Source organism: Sitophilus oryzae, unplaced genomic scaffold (genome assembly GCF_002938485.1).
Source record: "Sitophilus oryzae breed Bouriz unplaced genomic scaffold, Soryzae_2.0 scaffold_1274_pilon_pilon, whole genome shotgun sequence".
Taxonomy (NCBI): domain Eukaryota; kingdom Metazoa; phylum Arthropoda; class Insecta; order Coleoptera; family Curculionidae; genus Sitophilus; species Sitophilus oryzae.
In genome coordinates this window covers 582,814-606,889 of record NW_022145920.1, presented here as the reverse complement: position 1 = coordinate 606,889, position 24,076 = coordinate 582,814, and the positions used below count along the sequence as shown (strand labels likewise).

The 24,076-nt window shown below is 34.5% G+C and overlaps 1 protein-coding gene across 1 annotated transcript in view; it reads left to right on the top strand.

Moving 5' to 3' along the window:
* Positions 1-24,076, top strand: part of LOC115874403 (muscleblind-like protein 3) — a 705,900-nt gene that overhangs the window by 109,633 nt on the left and 572,191 nt on the right. Inside the window, exon 2 of the mRNA XM_030889570.1 lies at positions 22,649-23,164. Coding sequence (XP_030745430.1) covers positions 22,988-23,164 — 177 coding nt within the window. The 5' untranslated portion in view covers positions 22,649-22,987. The remainder of the gene's footprint in view (positions 1-22,648; positions 23,165-24,076) is intronic.

The following is a 24,076-nucleotide window of genomic DNA, read 5'->3' as shown; positions in this document are numbered from 1 at the left end:
AATAAGGAAGGAAGAGTTAATATTTTTAATTGTTTTAAAAATCCTGGCAATGAGTTCTGCTGTTTAGTCTCAGTGAATATCGAACAGCTCTCTTCTGGAGCTTGAAAATGCGGTCAAGTTGAGTCGCACAACACGTACCCCAGAATGGAAGGGCATATCTAAGGTGCAACTCAAAAAGTGCATAATAAACAGTTCTAGCCACTGACCAGTTAAGTCCTTAGAAACAGATCTTAATGCAAAACAGGCAGAGCTTAAGTTTTTCGACAAAGCGTCGATATGCATGCCCCATTTTAGAGAATTGTCTACAACAAGCCCTAAGAATTTTACAGATTTTACTATGTCAATGATAGTGTTGTTAAGTATTATTAAAAATTTGATCCTTTAAATATAAACTTGACAACACCAGTATTGAGTACCAGCTGTCAAGAAACCGTCTTCGACTTGAACTTAGATTAAAGCGATCACAATAAAACAGTTACAACAATCACCAAATCACGAAATAAAACTATATCCTCTGACTAAACATTATTTAATGATGCATGGTTATAAATTATTTGACGCTTTGACTAGAGAAATGTCACCTGTCAAAATAAATAAACGGTACGTGCTGTAGTCAAGCATCAGAAACGTTTTTTCAAAAGACGAAAAGAAACACGTAATGCGTTATTTTGCTAGAAGTGTGCATGAGCAGTATGGCGCACTTTCCACTTTACCGAAAAAGGCTGAAATCTAAAAAACATGCATATAATAGTTAAGTATATATTTAATAGATTCCATTATCCTGTTCTGTATCTTTTTGTTTTCTGTAATATTGAAAAAGAAATGAATGAATGAAATTCAAAAAGATTAAGGCTTGTTAACTTGAAACTCATTATAAAATATCCTCATAAAAATTATAACTTGGCGTTATTTCAGAAATTTCATAAATCTGCGAACTCAATGTTCAATGCACCCGTACGTTAAATATTTTAGTCACCAACCATTTTTATATCCGGAATTTTACGACTTTTTTCAATTGTTTTTTTATGAAGAAGAAGTTGACTTCAAACTGTTCCAGTGTTTCCACGATCAATGCCACTAATGCCAGTAGTAATATCGCAACTAATACTACTAATGCTACAACTGATCCGCGAGCAATGCCCATACCACTAAAGTCGCTACTAATGCCAAATTGTGCTATATCAGTTAATGGCACTAATGCGATCGCTTTGTACAACAACACGCCATCTCGGTTTACACCTCGCATTAGTATATCACTGATTGACAAATTAGAGAAAACCAAGAATGTTTTTCTCATTTTATCAGCAAAGTCGCAAAAATTCGCAGTATTTTATTTTACTGTATGAAAGCCCAATGTTTACTAAGTAAAACGTATATAGACAATATGCTGAATTCTTCGAAATGCGCAACTAAATCTCTAAGTATAATAAAAATGTCACAAATTTAATCAAATTTTCTGAACGCCTAACTTTTAGTTGCAAAAAAAATCGTTGGTATAGAGAATATCAAAATAAATAATACGTTTTTGTAGAATACATACCTGCAGCTTGCTGAGCCATTTTCAATCAAAACTATAACATAAACGTAAAAAGAGCACAAGAACAACAACAATTTATAATTTTAAACATAAAATTTAGCCATTTACCTCTTATCTGTGAGAAGTAACAATTTTGACGTTTCGTTGAAACAAATGAATGCAACTAAACACACCCATAGCAACGCCATTCATGGCAGAGATGATTTAACTTATCATTTATTTTTTTTTGGGAAATCTTAAACACATTTGCTTTTTCGAATTTCGATCACCTTTTTCATGCTAATACCCCACCGTGAGGCGGTTCAAAACGACAATTTGACTCGAAATACCAACTGTGTGGTACCAAATTATTCGTAACAAAAAATTATTTTTTCAAATATGCTAATGTGCCACCATCGTTACATTTGAAAAAAATTGGGATATGATTAAAAATACGATTTGGGCATCTTTAAGGTTGATTCTCACTATACCTTCCATTTCAATTCCATATTCGTTCCGTATTTTTATTGTATTGACGCTATACGTAAGCTTCCGTTCCGTATCAGTTCCATACTTTTTATTGTACAATTTATATCATTACGAAAACTTTATTTTAAAAATTTGTATCTTTTGGAGAAGGTAATTTAATTAATTAATTAAGAGGGGGACAAAATTTCAACAGAACTGGTACCAATGTAGGAACTTGACAACGTTTTTTCCGATACGCTTCAGTCCATCCTCCAAAAATATGTATGGAAGGAAAGGATATAGAACGGAAGGGAAACTGAACGGATAGTATGCATTGTCCTATTCATTTACATGATATAATATTTTATGTACACGGAAGGGAGCTGATATGGCAGATATAGTGAGAATCGACCTTTACAGACAAGACACGAAAAACAATAAACGATCAAATCTATTTTTCCAAGGCTCTTTGATTAAAAAATTAGTGTTTTTTACACAGCCATGGCACTCTAAATTGAAATTTAAAATACAGTTTTTCTTTAAACAAGAATGTCAAAAGCTGACATATGGTATATCATTCTATTCAGACTGTAATTTTCTATCAAATAAAGTAAAAATCCCCAAGATCCCATTTAAAATTCAAAAGCTGTAGTCATTTCCGGTAAAACAGGTTTACTAACATAACAAATCTCGTTTTTCTTATCTGGGGAAATAAAAAGTTATCGGGGTGAGCCACTTTTGATTACAACCTAACCGGTAGAGACAGTATTTGAACATACGGTAAAGGGGGCCTTCCAAACATTTATATATTTGGTTGCTTCCTCCAGAATACGCTAAACGCCATTTACAAAAGTAAAAAAAGTAAAACCTATTAACTCGAAAAAGAGAACGAAAAATTTGTTTGTGTACGGTAAAATCATGTTCTATTTCAAATTGTGTTGACTTAAACCAACAGGAATAAAGAAATATTAATTATTTTGTTTAACATTGACACACGCTTCTGTACATCAATCTGTAATATTAGTCACTCACAAACGTGACTGACTCCTTGGGTCAGGTTAAATTACTCGGGCATCGTACCACTTGTAAAGTACGTCCTTCCGAAAATGCACGCCAAGCTTTTACAACGAAAAATGCATTGCTCGTGTTACGTAGATTTTCGGGAAAATGAACTGCTTCCGTACACAGAAAGATACAATGCAAGCTGTTATATCGCATATTTGAAAAGAGCCTGTTCAAATATTTATCTAGTACTCATATACAGGGTGTCCCACTTAAGATGGATACAAGCCAATATCTTGATTGTTTGTTGAGCGATCTTTTTCATTTTTGGCAGGAGGCTGTATGGCTATAAGACGTACATTTTGTCCAGGGTAAGAAATGCGATACCTCATAGATGTACGTTTTAATGGGGATTGATATTTTTCGAGTCAAGAGTAAACTACCCTTAGAACAGTATTTATTTCAAATCTGATAAATTATATTGAATCCTCCTTACCTAAGACACTTAAGTTCTAATTTTATAAATATGGATACGCGTGTCATTAAAATAAGATATTTATATTTTATTATTATTTTTAAGTACTTGCGACGCCACTGGATAAACAACTGGTTTATTATCAATAATCAATTATATCCAATTATCAGTTACTTAATAATCGATTTAAGAAGATCACTCAACAAACAACCAAGATATTGGCTTGTATCCATCTTAAGTGGGACACCCTGTATATTTAATTAAAATTGGGATATAAGATAATAAAGATAGGATATAATATAATTCATGATACAATAAATATATTTAAAAAACAATTTAAATGCAAATACATATATTCAACAAATAAAATTATCCTAATAAAAAAATATAATATGTATGTACGTTACCATTCCATGGCATAAGTTGACTGCTATTGCTGAGTTTGCGTCATCTTTTAGTTTTCCCGTGTAGAAGCACTTTCCCATTTTTGTATCATGTTTAAAGCTGTGTCCTCTTTGTGAGCCATGATTTACAATCTAGAATTAAAAAAAATGTATTTGTAAAACAAATTACAGTAAAATGTTACTCTCTGAACTTAATGCATGTTAATATTCTGGTCTGTAGATTTTTAACGTAAAATTGGAAAAATTAAAAAAAGACATAGATAATATTTAAGATTCTCTATTTTAAGTTGACATCTAGTTTCGGTAACACCAGAAATATTCTTGCTGGTTTGTCACCAACCATTTTATTATTCTCCCAAATGTTGTGTCTTTAGTATGTTTATAATCAAAGTCAAAATTTTGATATGAAAGTAGAGTTTAATTAATACTTACATCTAAATCAGGTGCTACAAAATTGTGATTATTTTCTAGTTCTAAAACCAATATCTTCCCGAAAGCATCAATTTCATATTTAGGATGAGGATCCCAAATTTCAGCACTTTGTGTCTAAAGTGCCCACTATGGTGTTTTACTACCGGCTTTTCTGAAACAATAGATTAAAGGTATATTAAAAATACTAATAAAAATAATTAGTTATTATAAATATCAAAAATATTTTAACAGTCGGGAAATTTCCAGAATGGGAAAGCAACCTAGTAATGAACACTCAAGAGATAGCAGTCTACTCAGATGCTTCCGTGACTTCAAGAGACACACAGGTATAGGCATCTTCTTTAGAGAACTAGACATATGACGATCCCTAAGGCTATCGGATTGCTGTAATGTTCTACAAGCTGAGGTGGAAGCGGACACTTGTGTACGAGGAAAAATCGATGATAGAACAATATGAGATATCGTGATATACTCTTTGGCTACTCTCGCTTGAATGCTTTAAGAAGCATCACCATCCAAACAGTGAGATCGAAAACTCCTAATGGACTGCCGAGAAGCACTGTCCTGGTTGCGTCAAGACGGGTCCATCCTGTGCTGGGTGCACGGCCACAGCAATGTGGTGCGCAACCAGGAAGCAAACAGATTCACCAAAGAGGGACCAGGGATAGGCCGTGGCAAATGATCCACTACTGACGATCAACACACTGAAGGAAGCTATAGATAATAGGAAGCTGATGGCAGTTCATCAAGACCAAGCAGCAAGAGTCGTTGCAATACCGTGAGAACCGCGCTACATCTCGAAGACTGAGGCCAGTAGTAGATGACAAAAAGACAAAACAGCTACTACAGCACAAACAGAACCAAGTACGCATAATTGTAAGTGTCGTCACTGGAAACTGCCCCACATGGGGAGGGGTCACTGACTACTGCAGAGAATGCGGAACGGAAAAAGAAACCATAGAGCACCTGCTGTGCCACTGTCCAGCACTGGAAAACCGCTTTGAAACTTTACTGTTTTGGAGGGAGGGACTAGAGGAAGCTGAAGAAGTCAATATCAGCGACATCGGGAACTTTGAAATAAGTGCTTTAAAGCAAAGAATGAACGAGAGGAAGGTTTGGTATAATAATACAGAGGTATCGCAATGGACCCAAGGCCGCCGATTGAGGGATCAAACAGGATCCCGAACCCCAGCAACCTAACGTAACAGGACGCCGAAGATGAAAATTATTTTATTCTAAGAATACTTTTAATATGTATCTTAGACAAGCCTAAATTATCAATGGGCAGTGTGAATAAACATTTAGTAAAAGCTAAAACTTACATTTTCCTAGCAAATGCTTAGTTTGCAGTGAATAAAAGTAAGTATTAGCTTATACTAAAAATAAAGTTTAAAGCTAATTAAGTATTAGCTTTTACTAAAAATAAGTTTACTAAAGTTTTTAGCATTGTCTAAAAATGGTGTGAATAAAAATAAGCAATTACTAAGAATATTAAGGAAAAGCCTACATTTTTGCAAGCTCGTTAAACCCTAGCTTAGAAATTTAGTATTGTTAAAAGTTTGGCAGAAATGGCTGCTTTTATGAATATAAGATCTGTAAAATTTTATCCCGCAAGAAAAAGAAAGTCGTGCCGAAGAATACCACGGTCTGTATAGATTTAGTGAAGAAAATGTTGAATGGATAGCTAACCATTTTTGGAGCCAAAAGTGGAAACTAGAGATGTGCATTGAGTCCAAAAAACAAATGCAAATATTTTTGCGACTTTTAAGGGATCCTGGATTTCAAATAGGATCGGAAAAGAAAAGGAGTTCATAGAACAACAATATGTAAAACGATATCTTACGTTTTACCAAAAAATAGTTGAAAAGGCAGGAATTTGGATTAAATTTCCTACAGAAAACTCCTCGATACAATTTGCAAAATATATTTTTGGTGGATTTCTTTATATGCTTGTCCTTTTTTTCTTTTTATTTTAGGAACTTGCGTTCTTCATTTTTTATGTGTAGTACTCTACTGTAGGAACTATTACAGCGAATTCACTACCAGCAAGTAATCTTTCGCTTGTTTTGAGTGTCTGAGTCTAACCTGCAGCGTATAACAGAATAATATAAGCAAATATCTAGGTAGGTACGCAGATCCCCATGCAAAACCACCGTAAGCCGACAGGCTGTCTATGAATAGGCTGTGACAGGAACATAGAAAAAGATAAAATTAATTTATTCCAAGAAACCGTTTGCAATAATATACAACAAGTTTCAGTTTACTACTGTTTATTTACAATTATGTAATTAATCCGTGCCAACGACTCCAACATTGCCTTTAAACGAAAATGTAAGTTTAAATTTTATCGGAAAAACCACATTATTACGCTCGGTTTATTTGCTCAAACCGGCAAAATCGGGGTACAGCAAAACCAATTACATACTCTCGCAGTATTTAACAGCTGTCAGTAGTAAGGAGAGCGCTATAAAAAATTTATTGTCAAAAGATTCGCGCTCGCGATGACTTACGTGTTTATTTTACTCGGCCATGTATAAATTAAGCACGTGCCGATTTCTAGTCTCTATAGATACTTTAGTGGTAGAGGAAACAATACAACATACTCAATATTTTCAAATTAAATTAGTATATACTTTGGTATTAATAAAATAAGTGTCGAGATGTGTTAAACAATATTTTTTAAACAAAATGTCGTAGAATGGAACAAAAATATATACTGATTTAATGGCGTTGATCTCGCCAGAGCCTTAGTCTTAAGGCGCGTTTACACAAGTCAGAAAATTGATTAGCCGCAGAACTACTTGATGTAAACCAATTTAATTTAAATTCATTTTTTCTTGGAAAAAGTTGCACCCAGAATTAAAAAAACAAGACACATTAACGCGTAACGCTATTTCTCCTCGGCTTAAGCTAAAAATTACTATTCTTTCCCTAATTTTGTATTTCGGTTTCCGTGTGTTCTATATACAGAGACATGGATATAGTTAGCAGACGACAGACGACGCATTGACGCCTTCGAGATGTGGTGCTGGGGGAGGATGTATCGAAGCGAATCCCCATGAACAGCACATCGCACCAATGTGTCGGTCCTTAACGAAATCCAATTATCACAAACACTTTCCAGCACTGTCTATAAACGTATACTTTCCTTATTCGGCCATGTCAACAGAAGCGTGTACATGGAGAGACTGGTAGTACAAGGAAGACCTGCAGGATACCGTCCCCGTGGCGGATCACCAACCAGGTGGGTGGACATGGTTGAAAACTTACCAACCTCGAGGGAGCCGTTCGAAGGACAGAAAACAGGAAAACTCTGAAACGGGCGGTGCGTGCGGCCGTCAGGTCCTTAGAGCCAGAACCAGAGCCACTACACGTCGTACGCGACGTACGGACTTAGACGACGTGTTCCATATGCACTCATATTTTGATAAATGTTAATAAACTTCAAAGCATTTTCTTATGCTCACCTACTAGCCGCCATTTTAAATATACTACTTGAACGTCAAAAGTTAAACAATAGCCAACTGAGATTTGAATCAACTCACTTGATCAATTAACATTATTTGACGAGCTTAGACGATTATATTGCATTCATGCGGATTGAATTCAAATGACTTGATCAATCCACTTGATACGTGTAAACGCGCCTTTAGAATCCTTGATGGTTTGGTTTGGTTTGGTTTGTCTTGTCTATTAGCTTGTCTATTATGGCAGTAAAAACCCTCTTTATTGACGTCTATGACAATCAACAATACGTGAATTTGAAGCATCCAGTATAAAAAGCTGTACTTAAAAAAAGTTCTGCATTCTACCATTTTTATTACCGATTTTGAACTGCCCTAGAACTATATTAAGCATACGCAGAAGAGCATATGCTGATATATGATTTTTTTATCTACGCATGCGTTGTAGAGTTTGAGGACAGTTCAGAATCGGTAATAAAAAAAACTCGATTTAAGCTTTTGTTTTTTTAAGCACAGCATTTGATATCAGCCAAGTATCATATTATCCGGCGTCCAGTTGGCTTGGAAATGACAATCGATGACATTTCTCATATGGACTTGGATAGTGGACTCAACTTGAATAGTGCTCCATATAGCTTATAACAAATGGCTTATATCATTTTCTCATAAAAAGAACCACAATTTTATCAGGTTGTTGCACTGACATAAAATGTGATGACTCAAGATTTCGTCCGTAAATTCCATCAACTTTAGATGCCTATTGTGCATTCCAATTTGCAATACCAACTACAGTTTTTTGACAGTTATTCTTTTAGCGAATATTCTCTAAACTTTATATACCGGGTGCGTCTTAAAAGTGGCTCACCCCTAAAACATTTTTATTTTATCAGAAAAAATAACGAGATTCTGGTATGTTGGTATATGACATAAATTAGGATTAATTGTCGGTATTCAATTGTTTTTGGTCACTTTTTGTTTCACCACAAATAGCTACAACTTGAATGACACACTCTTTTGTCCATCGCGGGACAGGCCTGAAGGAGCATCAATCATCTTAATGGTACCAATTACAGTGCTTGTAAAGTTCCATTAGACGCCCAGTAGATAAGTAGGTACTTAAATACGGTGAAGGTACCGGTACCATGTAGTAAATGAGTAAATAATATTTATTGCTAGGACCGGTTCTAGGCTATTTCTGGCGTAATAAATCATAACGAATAATAGAGGTAAATTAGTTAGTGGGAGATATAATAGTGAAAGAAATTTCAGAAGACTTGACATAAATATATAAAGAAGAAAAATACAGGGTGTTTCTTACATAATTGCAATCCAGAATCAAAGCAGGAATCTACACTATCGAAAGATGCGTACAAATTTTCTTAGATCGTCTTATCCGATAGTCCGATCAACATAGTAACTACCACTTCGAAGTTGGTGAAAGAATGTTTATAGAAGCTGAACAAAATAAGTCCCTTAACTGGACCCGAACCGTTCTGCTTTCCAAGTTGAAACCAACTTAAATCGGAACTTGTAGCATTTTAATTTTCTAAATGCTACTTCGTTTTATTATAGACGTTTTTTGTTATTATATCGATATTTTCTTTACATTTCTACAACACTTAAATTTCGGAACGTTCTCTATCGAAAATATTTAATTGGATCGTACCCTGGTGTATCGACAAGACAGGAAACGTCAAAATCGTCACCTCGGATTCGGCCGTTGCCGAGGTCACCGTCCCATTTTTGAGAAAATTTTATGTGGCTGGTATTTTTCACAATATTTTATTAACTTGATTTTAAATAATCATTAGTGTGTTAAGAAATTAACTATTCTTAACATTTTACATTTAACCGGTTAAGTACTTGCCTTCAGCATTACTTTAACCCTTAATTTATAATATTTAACATTTTGTTACATTTTATATTTTTTTAACACTTTAAGTATTTGCCTTCAGCATTGCTTAAATTTTACTTGTATTTGATTATTAAAATAATCATGTTATATTAATTGATTATTCGGATTTAACATCTATTTATGTTAACCTTTTATAACATTACAATCTTTGACCTGTAAGGGCAATCTTGGGTACAGATATTGTTGCTTTCAATCCTTTTTATTACTCAATACTACAGTTAGGTGTTTCTCAAAGTTGTAAATTCTTGGTATGTCATCCACTGGGAGTTGGAGAAATGGAATTTTCTTCTTGAGGGTGTTCCAAGCCCCTGACCTGAAAATTCTGCCAGTACTGTTTCCGTCAGTGACCATTCTAATCATTGTCGCATTGGCATAACTACCGACGACAATGTGCAGTGGTGTTAGGTCTAGAATGACCTCTATTGCTGCTGTTGGACATGTTCTCATGGCACCTGTGATGCAGATACATGCCAGTCTCTGTACTTTGCACAGGTTTTGCCTTGCTGTACGTTGCTCTAGTTTTGTATACCAAGCAACTGCTCCATAAGTAATCATGGGTCTTACTATCATGGTATACATCCAGCGCAAAATGTTAGGGGCGCAGCCCCTCCTATTTTCCGCCAGTCTTCTGCATATCATGAGAGCCTTTGTGGCTTTGCTGGTAATGTTCTTAATATGCCTGTTCCAGAGAAGTTTACTATCCAGGGTTATTCCCAGATATTTCACTTCCTGTGATGGCAGTATTTTCACTTCCTGTGATGGCCTTTTCATCTAGATGGATTCTTTTGAAGTTTTTCAAACTTCGCTTTCTGGTGAATGGCACTACTGCGGTTTTATCTGAGTTAATACTCAGCCCGACAGTCCTGCACCATCTCTCAGCGATGCGGAGTCCTCTTTGGATAATATCACACAGGGTGCCTTCATGTTTCCCACGTGCAATGATGACTATGTCATCTGCGTACCTTATGTAGTGTATTCCCGCTAGAGTTAATTCTTCCAGTAGTTCATCCACTACCAAGCTCCACAGTAGGGGGGAGGTCACTCCACCTTGTGAAGTTCCTTGCGTTGTTTTAACAACTACAGTTTTGGTACCTATCGCACCCTCTGCTGAGTAGCCGTTTGCAACATTTTGACTTAAATTTTCAATAAAAGGAAAGTTTTTTATAATATGGGGTTTATTGGTACGGTCATTTAAAATAAGAACCTGAAACCAAGAAAAATCAAAGATTTTCCTTGATATAAGTAAGAACAATCTTCGGATTGTCACGGGGTTTTTAACAGGACACTGTTCCTCAATGAACACCTCAGTAGATTGGAGCTAACAAATAAGAATGCAGATTCTGTTGGGAAAATGGGGAAACACCAGAACATCTCATCACTGACTGCGCCGAGACGACTCTATAAAACCGTCTCACTAACCTCTATAAAACCGTCTCAGGTATTGGCTTTTGTCAAAGCCCTGGCACTGTATGATGAGTTATTAGAACAAATTTAACTGGTAATATATAATTTTAGGAATAAGTATATTTAAATTTGAATCACATTTACGAATCCAAAGAAAGCAATAAGTTAACACCAAACCAAACTTTTAAAAATTATCGCTTGTGTCACCGTTTATTTCAAGCGCATATGAATGAAACAATATAAATACAGTTTGCGCAATTTTTTAAACATATAGACAAATCTATTGTGTGGAGGCAAGAGCAGACACAGTAACGATATTTTTCTTAATTATTATATGACACCGAAATGAATCATCCTCCCACATAAAAAATGAGCGCCAAGCAATAGTAATTTCCTCGGTATAATATGCTGGTCTATTATTTTTTTTAAATGGCAGACACAGTCATCCTATTCAATTTAAATTTAAATTTTCAGATTAACTAAGCACCTAATTGATTGTTATTGAGTACTAGCATTGGCTAATAAAATATACCATTTTATGTTGCTTTATTAGTATTTTAATAAAACTGAGAGTTAGTTTAACTTTGTTAACCGAAAAATATGTAGAGATAGAGTTATATATATACAATTATACATATATGGTTATTTTTCTTCATTTGTTTCTGTCTTTTGCCTTTATTCTCCACCCATCCACTCTTATCCTTCTCAAGTCCTCTTCTACATCCTTTTTCCATCTGATTCTCAGTCTACATCTCTTTCTCTTTCCACCTATTCACGTTTCATTATCATACTAGGAATTCTTGCTTCAGTCGTTCTTTCAATGTGTCCCAGCCATCTCAGTCTTTGTGCTCTTCCTACTCCCGTTATACTCGGTGCCCGATATGGTTGATTTAATTCTTCATTTGTTCTTCTGGTCCATATGTTGTCTATCTTCTTTCATCCAAAAATCTTCAGTATTTTTCATTCCAAAATCTCTAGTCTCGAACTTTCCGTTGCATTGAACGTCCACGTTGCATATGCATACAGCACTATTGGTCGTATCATTGTTTGGTACATTCTGATATGTAAACTTCTAGAAATGTTCTTACTCTTAATAATTTTCTGTAGTGCGCTGACACATCTATTTCCTGCCATAATTTCTTGAGTTACATTTGGATTCCTTAGAAATACGACTCCTAGATATGTGAATAATCTACTTCTTCAAACTTGTATCGTTTACCTCCCTCAGAATTCATTTGTAGACATTATCTCTTCTCAAAATCCCTATCTGACCACTCCATAAATTTCGTTTTCTTTTCATTAAACACTAATACTATTTTTGGCGCTTTATTTTCTAGTTTTTTGGTCACCGATATCAGCTCTTTCCGATCTCTTGCTAAGATAACTAAATCATGGGTAAAGGCTAAGTATTGGTGTCTTTTTGTATACATAAGGCCCTCTCTGTTGATTCCCGCATATTTTATAACTTTTTCTAATACTACACTAAACAGTACCGGAGATAGTGGATCCCCCTGTCTTAATCCCGTCCCTGAATATAAATTTTTCCATCGTTTTCTTGTTTACTTTGACTTCATTTACTGTCTCTTGGAGTGTCAATTTTACCATCTTGGTCAGTTTCTTCCGAACCTCTAATTCTGTTAATGCTTTTAACTTTGTCATATGCCTGCTGAAAGAAAGAGATTTGATACATCTAAAAGCGTCCCCTAATCTAAGTTCATATCAGCAAAAACAAAAGAGATAATTCTTTTGGTAAGAGTGTTTTTTTCTATACAAGCAACTACTTAATTTAAATAAGACTGCAATTAAAATAAATTAACTTTTAAATGACTCAGACTGATTGCTAGTGTTCGCCTTCTATGCGTTTTTTACTTTTCTTTTTCTACTACTATATTAACTGTTAGTTACTCTCTCTGCTTCCCATAATTCTCGAACGGCTGTAAACACCGACAAGGCCGTAACTAAAGGTTAGTAATGTAATCTAACGATAATTTGTTGTTTCGCAGCGACAGACATTACACTATGGCGTTCTTTTTCCATTCATTTTTTGTCGCCAATGTGGGATAAATAGTCAACGACATCTGATTTATAGAACCAAACGTTTTCACTTTGTAGCGATTGAGGTTTTGTATTAATGGATCAGTAATTGTATTACTTTATTAGGAGTAAAAATGATACTTTTTGTGACGAGGTGTTACGTTTGACGTTACAGGCCGGACAAGGCAGAAAAAGTCATTTTTACTCCGAATAGAATGCTATTTCTTTTCTACAACTTTGGTAGTCGTTTCAAACGCTTTAAACCTCAAAACGAGACAATGGATTTGTAATTTCAGATGTCCACGATTGATCACACAAATTTTAAACAAATTATGGGGATGATCTGTTCATCATTTTCAGCTTATTCAACCATTTCCAATTATGGTGTAGCCTCCTTCGGATATTGAGATACTCTCTTTCTAGTTTTCTATGCGGGCCCAAGTTATCCCTAGAGATGTGCAGATTATGCATTTTACACCCCCTATTTTATGCGAACAAATTTTGTTATATTATGCGGCTTTTATGCGCCCAAAAATGGTTCATTATGCGTTAAAAAGTTACTTATTATGCGAAAAAATGCTCCTAGAAAAGTAATTTTATGTTTTTAAGTAAAAAAGTGCATAAAGGTCGGTATTTTCGTTAAAGGTGTTGATAAAGGTGTTGAAAATGGTTAGTTTTTTAAAACAGAAAAACACACAAGATTTCACAAAACGCAACATATTATATTTAAACAATGTCGTTTTTGGTAACTATAAAACATCTTAACAAGATAACAAAAGTTTAATAATATTATCAAATATTAATCTCATAAAAAAAGCTAAAGAAAAAAGCTAAGTTTCAACATCATCTTCGACAACCCAATCCGAACAATCATCTCCAAAATACATACACATCATAACTTCAACGTTTTCAGGAGAAAGTCTGCGACGTCTGCTCCATAGGCTGAAAAAGCTCGTTCGCTATCGACATTTGCCACTGGGATAGGCAAAACTTGCATGCAGTATGTAAAAATCACTCATGATTATTGGGTCTCAATCCTAACAGTACCTTGCATACAAAATCTGTGTTATCATTATTTGTTTTGGATTTTGAACTGCCTCTTTCAGCTCATTCGACATTATACCATGTAAAACTCTGAAATCAGCGTAGGTACTTTGTGTAACAGATGAGTATTTTCCCTTTCTTTTCCAACATCGTCACAAGTCGCCACAACAATTTTAATTGGCTCACACAATAGTCTTCTTAAATTGCAGAAAAAAGGAAAAATGCCACTTTATGCGATAATTATGCACTTTGCGCATTATGCTGCAAAACGACCCGATTATGCGTTATTAAGCGGGGTGTATTCGTCCTCAGGAAGGTTTAGTGATGACTCAGGTATCAAATTTGAACCGTTTTAAAGCCTTTTTAAAATTATGCAATTATGCGATTGCATAATCTGCACATCTCTAGTTATCCCTGCTTATCCTTACTCAGCATATAAAAGACCATACCATCACGTGGTATACTGATTCTTCCAAAACTAAAGCAGGGACAGGGATAGGAGTATTTGGGCCGAAAACTGAATACTCCGAACCAATGGGCACCTACCCCAGTATCCTTCAGGCAGAAATTTGCGCTATCGAAAGATGCGTACAATTTATCTTAGATAGGAACTATCGAAAACAGGAAATTGCCATCCTATCCGATAGTCAAGCAGCACTTAACGCGATCAACTCAGTAACCATCAATTTGAAGTTGGTCAAAGAATGCCTAGAGAAGCTCAACAAATTAGGCAAAGAAAATAAAGTCCTCCTACCTCCTACTCTGGGTGCCTGCTCACCAAGGGATAGAAGGCAATGAAAAAGCAAATGATCTAGCTAGAAAAGGAGCGAACACTCCACTAACTGGACCAGAACCGTTCTGTTTTCTAAACGGGAACCAACTGAAAGCGGAACTGAAGAATCTGGAAGACTCGATCCGTAACTTGGAATGGGTGTCCTCCAACGGTCTAAGACACTCGAAAAAGTTCCTTAGAACTTATGACCGAGAAAAATCAAAGGTTTTCCTTGATTTAAGTAAAAACAATCTTCGGATTGTCACGGGGTTTCTAACAGGACACTTCTCCTCAACGAACACCTCAGTAAGCTGAAACTGAGAAACAACGGCGAATGCAGATTTTGTGGGGAAAATGGGGAAACACCAGAACACCTTATCACTGAGTGCGCCGAGACGACGACCATTCGTGCCGTGAACCTTGGTACGTCTGATGTCGAGGATGGAGAGCTGGCCTCTGTGGAGCCGTCTCAGATACTGGCTTTTCTTAAAGCCCTGAGACTGTATGATGAGTTATAACTCGTTATAACTCAAGAAAGGGGAACACACAATAGATCTATAAGGTCGCGGTGATTAACTCCCCTCCTAAACATTCTACATTCTATCTCTGCTAATTTCCTAATATCATGGTCCCATCTCAAGTTTAGTCTTCGTCTAGGTCTCTTGATTCCTCGTAGGTACTATGCTGTATATTTGTGGTCCATCTGTTGTCCGTCCGTCTTGCCAGATGTCCTGTCCATTGCTACGGGATTAAGGGATTTGATTCTGTGGATGCCATCTTTCCACAGAATCAAATCCCTCAAATGGCAATGAGCTCCACAATAAAATCCTTCATGTGGCGATGATCTTTTAACAATTATTATTAAATAATAAATAAATAACGCTTTATTATGCAAAAAGCCAAAATAGCTTCATCGACAAAGCATTTACAAAACAAACAAAAGCACAAAAAGTTAAAAATAAAAAAAATGTTAAATGTTCCTAACTGTTTTCAGTAGTTTTATATTTGAATGTCTCATTTTTACCTAAATATGGCGTATCTCATTTTTACAGCACTTAGCACATAAATAATAATATTCTAAATAGTTGAGAAGGAATAGTGATGGTACTCATAACCATAACACTCACGTCAAATTTGCCACTGAAAGTTAATATATTTATATTAGTTATTGGTCTTAAATATCTCTATACAAATGAACTCATTGAACAATACAATGTTTCTGATTGCGTAATTTCCATTAAGTTTACATTTCGCACCATTGTTTACACCAGCGTGCGACATTAATTTTTAAATCTGGTGACGCAACCACAAGACCAGAGTGTGGAGGCGACATTAACCTTTTTTTCTTCAGTATTACAAACCTGTAAATATTGATTAATATTGGCAGCTAGAGTTCATTAAGAACAACCTGTAATTACTGAAATTGTACCTATAAAGGTGGCAACATGAATTTGAAAGAAAACATTTTTTTAAATGTAGAATTGACATGAGTGGGTTGTACTAGTCAGGCAGTGTCCCAAATATGCGTTTTGATTTCTGTTAATAATAGATTTGTGTTGTGTATTTTGTTGCAATCGTTTTTTTCTTGCGATCATGTGGGCGATATCTATACAAATTCGAATACAGTATTAGTTTTTTCTTTTCGTATGAACCTGTCACAGTTAGAGAGGACCAAAAGTGGCTTTCACTGATTTAATCTCGATTTTTTTTGTAGTGTTTTAATTAATAAGATTGTTTTTTTGGGAACGTGAACCTGTTGTAGTTGTTTGCAGATGACCGAAAGCAACTTTCTTTGATCCAATCTATTTAGTTAGCATGTTATAGATCTATTTTGTTCGCTTTTTTGAGTTATAACTCATCATACAGTCTCAGGGATTTGACAAAAGCCAGTATTTGAGACGGGTTTACAGAGTTACACAGTTCTCCATCTCCGATATCAGTCGTACCAAAGTTTATTGCACGAATGGTTGTCGTCTCGGCGCACTCAAAGATAAGGTGTTCTTGTATTTTCTTATTTCTCCGTTGTTTTTTAGGTTCAAACTACTGTCACATAAAGAAAAGACACGTGGCTATCTATTTCAACAATTAAATCGTTCGAATGTCAAATAATATTGACCTTAGCTGTTAAAATTATCATAAATCATTTTTTCCTAATTTACATGTTAATTGTCAGAATGTTGATTAGCTGTATTTTAAAATTTTATTCATTATTTCTAAGAAAATATTTCGTTCATTTTTCTTTTCTTTGACACAATTTCAGCCAATGTTATCTTACACAGATTCTCGAAATAAAGAGTATAATCTATTTATCCTTAAATCTCACATACTAATATATATACTAGATTACAGGGATCGGGTAAAAACAAACATTTAGGTATATGATTAATCAACAATGGTGCTTTTAGCAAAAATAATATTTACCTCTAAAAAGCCACACAAGGTTTATTTTAGTTAAACCACTGACAGATTAAACGAAATATTCTCCACAATACTCATCGGGTGATTGTTATGTAAATGAACGGTTTGTATTTTATAAAAAAAGAAACAAAATTGTCAAGCGGAAAAAGTATTTAAAATGTATTTCCAATTGTCTATTGCACAATGTAGCTGTCAAAAATATCAGATAAAAAATTAAATAAAAAAAGTGCTTTATATTTTCAAATACGTTAGCCGCAATCTAGAATATTAATCTACTCTATCTAACATGGTGTTGAACAAGGTTGAAAATGTTGAACACCTATTGATTTCTTAATTTAGATTATTTAAATTTTGTTGTAACATTACTTTTACATTAAATGCTTTATACCAGTAATCGTCGCTTATCTTAAATAACTTTTGAATCACAAGTTTAAAGTGATACTTATAATACACAGGATTATTTTTAAAGATTTCTTTATTCATATTTTAATAAATTAGGAGTTGATTACTTATCTTAAAATCGAAATATCTGTATTCAAAGAATTGTTACTGCATCTGACAACACTGGCTGGTCCATTAATCTATATTTCTCAAGGATACTGGACGATAGCAAGGGTTAAGGACACGCTCGTACCGTCCATCTGTCCTTTTAACTATGGACCCTCCCCGAGCGAGAGGCTGTATACGATTATGCAATCTTGACCACCAACTCCGTAAAACTGGATTGCCAAGAAGGCAAATGAGATCTAACCCTTTCTATTTAAACGTACTTGTTCTTTTCCCTCTATCGTAGATATTCCAAGGAATTTGAATTTCTTATCGAAGGGTTGTATGAATGAATATCTGTATAATAACGAAGTAACTAGTATGAGAATAGTTTTTTTTTCTTTGAATATGTAATCAATTTCTTATTAAAAATTCTGTGAGAAAGGCTTAAAGTATACTTTATTTTCGTAATGTTAGCTGATCTTAAGAATTCGTCAACAATAATACAAAGTATTTTGTAAAAGTGCTACCACTAATTTTGACGTTTTGAATAAGAGAATAGCTTCATTAAGCACTTCAAAATTAGTGATTTCAATTATACTTGATACTTATTTTTACGATCATTTACAATGTCTGAAAAATATAACTAAAATTAATAGAATATCCTAGTAACGGCTTGCGGTAGTCAGTTGTGTCCATAGAGCAAGTATAATAATTAGCTAACCACAGCTATTCATGACAGATGATTATCAAAGGCCAAAATGACATTTCTCTCAAATTTTGAAGTATAATTAGTGGAAATATTTAGAAGTTTTCTACTAAACTGATTACTACTTGCTTCACTGAGAACCTCGCAATTAGTTGAATAAATTAATTTGTAGAGTGATGAACCACCCCAAAAAATACCAAGGAGTGAAGAAGCAGAAATAACTACTATCGAGGAAAATAATATCACCTTTACTTACTACAGACGAGGAAAACCTAAATTTATCAGAAAATAATATGCCTCGTAATATGCCTGTATATGATGTACAGCCTTCTCTTAGATCAAAATAAATTTTAGTTGGGTCAATAGTATTCGCTATTGGTTTAAGAAAAGTGTCTCTTTAATCAAGAAATGTCCCTTTTCAATCAAGAATTTTTGCATGAATCAAAGAAAGTATTGTTCTGTAGCAAGAACTTTGCATATTAATTTTGGGTCAAGAGTGAAATACTTTGGACAGATAGATTCTTCTATTCTCTAAAGTAATTTTTTGAAGCTTATGAAAAGATAGTTAATGCTTTGGGCAAAGAAACGTCGTTCTTGGCCCTATTGAAAAGCGCCAATCTTTTGGGTCAAAGTCATATTCATTTCGACTGAGATATATAGTTTCTTTTTTTCAGTGTGAATGAAGCTTAATTGAAAATTTCTACCACTAATTTTAACGTTTTGAATGCTTAGATTGAAATTAGAGGAACAACCTTCAAACGCTAATTCAAACCACTAATTACGACGTTCTGAAGGAAGCTTAAATTGCTTAAATAAAACTAAATAACAACTATTTTTTAAAAAATATTAAAAAACATAATTGATACAACATATCAATTATGTTTTTTTCTTGATAGCTTATGAAACGAAACTAAATTTAATCTCTCAATTATTTTCGAATATTGGGTATTTAACGGTGAAATTTTTGGCAAAAATGCGTCGCCATGAAAACACGCGTTTTTTGACAAATGTCACTGTCGTATATCAAGCCGGATGTATTTTTAAATGCCAAAAAGATTTATGTGACGCTGAAAAAGTGAGATTTATCGTGATTGGAGTTCGAGTGAGATTAACATGAAGAACGGGCCTCAAATTGGTTTATAGAATGTGCGGAATTTAAGGTTTTTATTGCTCAAAAATATACATCGGTTAAAATACAATGTGAAGTTGGTAGGAGTCGAATTTTTTACTGTATTTTTATGTATTTTACATTATACCGAGTGGTGCATCGTTGTTGGAAATATACGAAATCCCATGCGAATTTTGTACTGTCCAAATATTGTCACCCTTGTGCTGAATACACATGGGAAATTTGAACAAGTCGGGGATACTAACTTCAGGTACTATAACATGTAGTAGTGTAGACCATAGATAAATGCAATAAGTTTAGATTGGAAAGCCCGTAAAAATTTTAGGTCGCGAAATTATTTTGGGTCGCGACCGTTATATGAGATCTGGCGCTGCTACAGCGGTCGCTAAGAACAACGGCAAACAAAAACAGAAGTAATTTTCTCTTGTCAAAGTCAGAATCTTCAAAAATCATAATAATCTTTCAAAATCTAAACCGCTCTCATTAAAGAAATTCCGAAAAGTGTTTATAGCGTCCATTTTCAAAGTAATTATTGCTATCTTGTGAGTTTAATTCAAGGTTTATTTACTCCAACCGGTGATAATTGTGAAAAAGTGGCATTAAAAACTTAAAAAGCTGTGCTGTGAACTGTGAACTGCAAAAACCATCGTGGATCGTGGCATAACGTCAGTTTGCAATGTTTCATAGGTATTTCATACATGCCTCCTTATATAAAATAAAGTTTCTTGTATGCAACACACTGTATTTTATTTATAAAATTAAACGAAAATAATAATAAATTTGAATAAACAATATTTGGCGATATAATTCCGGAAAAAGCCGAACCGCTCCGAAATTTTCAAAAGTTCTGGGTCGCGACCGTTGCAAGAATAGCGCCAAATAGTGTTTACATTGTCCTTATGGGCACTTTCCAATCTAAACTTGTTTCATTTATCTATGGTGTAGACAGAACAACAAACTATATTTGTCAATGACAAAAACATAGATTGACAACTTAAGGTATGTTGACAGTTGACTGGTTTTGCTGGTTTTAATTTAAAAATAGATGGTTTCATACAGGGTGGTCCGAACTGTATTCCGGAAACTTCGGCAACATATTCTACACATTAAAATAAGTAAAAAAGTTCGTATAAATATATGTCCTAAAATGCTTAGTTTCGGAGATACAGGGTGTAGAAGTTTCATTTTTATTTCGATTTTTTCCAAATAATTTCTGAAGTAACGACAAGATTTCGATGAAAATTGCTGTCTGGGAGTTTTTTGACATGGGAAATTTGATTTTGATGTCAATATGACTCCTACTAATAGAGGGCGCCACCTACATGTGTGTTAACTGTTTTGAAGCGTAATAACTTTTTGTCCGTACCTGTATAAAACTACCGAGGAAAAAAATATACATCTCGATGACTTTTCACGCAAAAAATATCTCTTTGTAAAAATCGCTACGAGCAACCGTTCTCAAGATATTTAGAATGGAAATAGTCAATACATGTCATTATTGACGAAAAATAAACACGTTGATTAGATAGTTAATTCATTGAAATAATAAATGTGTGAAATTTTATTTTTTTTAATTAATGATAAATTTTTCTGCAAAAAAATGATGACAAAACAGTTTCCATTGAACTTTTGGCACAAAAACGTTTCAAATTTATAATTTTAGTCTGATAACTATTTAGTTAACATGTTTAATTTATGTCAATGATGACAGGTATTGATAATTTCGATTCCAAATATCTCGAAAACCATTACTCGTAGCGATTTTTACCAAGAGATCTTTTTCACGTAAAAAACATCGTAAATGTATATTTTTTTACTCAGTAGTTTTATACAGGTACGGACGAAAAGTTATTACTCTTCAAACCAGTTAACAAATATGTAGGTGGCGCCCTCTACAACTAGGAGTCATATTGACATCAAAATCAAATTTCTCATGCCAAACAAGTCCCAGACGCCAATTTTCATCAAGATATTGATGTTACTTCAGAAATTATTTGGAAAAAATTAAAATAAAAATGCAACTTCTACACCCTGTATCTCCGAAACTAAGCATTTTAGGACATACATTTATACGAACTTTTTTACTTATTTTTATCTGCAGAATATGCTGCCGAAGTTTCCGGAATTCATTTCGGACCACCCTGTATATAGTTTTTCTTAAATTACTTAAACTTGGCTTTTCCAAAATTTTTTAAATTTGGCATGTTTATTCAACATATGCAGACCTTTATAAAAACTATTTACGACTTATCTGTAAAATAAATAGGGTAGCCCATATATGGCTGGTTATGAAAATTTGCATGGGATTTCCTATGTTTCCAATGACAATGTACCACCTTGTATAAAAGCACTGCTGCATTTTGCGTCTATAAATGGTACTAGGCATTATGATGCCTAGTACCATTTAATGAGTATCATTCATTTTTACCAATTTGTGATATAGCTAAATATTAAAAAAATTATTGAGAGCAAGTGTGAAGGTAATTCTCACAATTGTACTTGTTGAAATTTAAATGAAAATCATTACTACAAACTGATGCATTACTAACTAAATTGTTTTGACACAATTTGCTTTTACTAGTCACTGTTGTAAACTGAGTTTAGGAAGAATAATAACTAATTTAATATATAATTTTTTTCCACCGGTACAATATCTTTCAAAACAAACTTAATTTAGATCAAATGCGCCATTGGTTATTCAAAAATCCATACGGCTATGCCATAACGTTTAACTGTTTAACGCTGACTCAACATCATCTCAAAATCAAGTTTTCCTTTGCAAGGTGATTCTTCATCATTCCCTCGTTCTCCCTCTTTTCCTAACCACCTGGCAACGTCGCGCTCGGTTGAGAGCTTTTCACTTCACTTCAGTCTGCGAAGCGAGCCTTTACCGAGCGTTACTGCTGTGTACCGGTCTCTCCCCGTCAATTCGTGCAGTGTATGTCTCGTACTGACTTTATCCTGTCTTTTTTTCAGAAACTGAAGACAGTGAAGCCAATCAGAATCGAGAGGATTTGCAACATGCGCTAGGACCGGACGTCACTTTGGAAAAAGGAAAGAATAATTGCTTTTTGCTTTACCGCAACCTGCTTGTGCGATAACCAGTCCAACGAAATCTTCTCAAACAAAAAGCACAAACAACAAATAATCTCGAAACACATTAGTTACTCGAAATGGACAATAATTCTACCTAATCCAGAAATATAAAAAGGATTTTTTCCGTGTGTGCTGTGTGTCGAAACGTCGCGTTTGCGTCTTCAGTGATATTATTAGAAGAAAAGTAGGATATTTTTGACGAAAGAAGATCGAAATAAAATGGCAATGGTAAATCTGTTGAACGGAAAGGATTCGCGCTGGCTCCAGTTGGAGGTGTGCCGGGAGTTCCAGAGGCAGAAGTGTTCCAGGCCGGACACAGAGTGCAAGTTTGCGCACCCGCCGGCCAATGTGGAGGTGCAGAATGGCAGAGTAACAGCCTGCTACGACAGCATTAAGGTGAGTCCAATTTCTATTCCCCATTAATCAGGAACATTTTCAATTCTAAAGCCTATTTGACACGGTTAAAGTGTACTTGGATGAATTGGCGCTGTTTACATCATACCAAATGATTTAAAATCGGTTGCTCCTTTATAGCGCTATACCGGGTGATGCAGCGTCGTTGGAAGCATAGGAAATCCCATGCAAATTTGGAACTATTGAAATATTGGCTCCCCTATTGATTTTACAGAGAAGTCGTAAATAGATTTTTTAAAGGTTTGTGTATGGTAAATAGATATGCCAAATTTGAACAATTTTTAAATTAAAACCGAACAAGTAACAATCAAACACCAGTCAAAAACTGACATACAAACTCTGGTTGGTTTAAAAACTCTGATTTTGTCAATATCAATAGTAATTTTTTTTAATATTGAGGGGAAATTAACCTTAAAAAAATCTATTTACGGCTTTGCTATAAAGTCAGTAGGAGAGCCAATATCTGGACAGTTCAAAACTGTTTTTTGCATGGGATTTCTTATGTTTCCAACGACGATCGATGCACCACCCGGTAGGGTCAATGCATTGGTTCTCGGCCTTTTAACGGAAACTTTGACTTTGAGAGCAGATTAGATATGGAAGGAGATTTTAAATCATAATTTGCCCAATACAAAAAATGTTCGGTAGAGTGTTTTAATAATTATGGATTTTTTTTTAATTTTATTTTCAAAACTTTAGTAAAAAACAATAATAACCGAAAAAGTGCTATTTTACTGGTTCTTGGCCACCACTCATAGTTCTCGGCCAATTTTGTATTGGTTCTCGGCCATGTAGGTATACCTAGAATATAGGTAGGATACCTTACTATGATTCTGCGTACCTAATTAAGAATCAATTAATTTATGAAGGTATCAATAAAAAACTTATATGTAT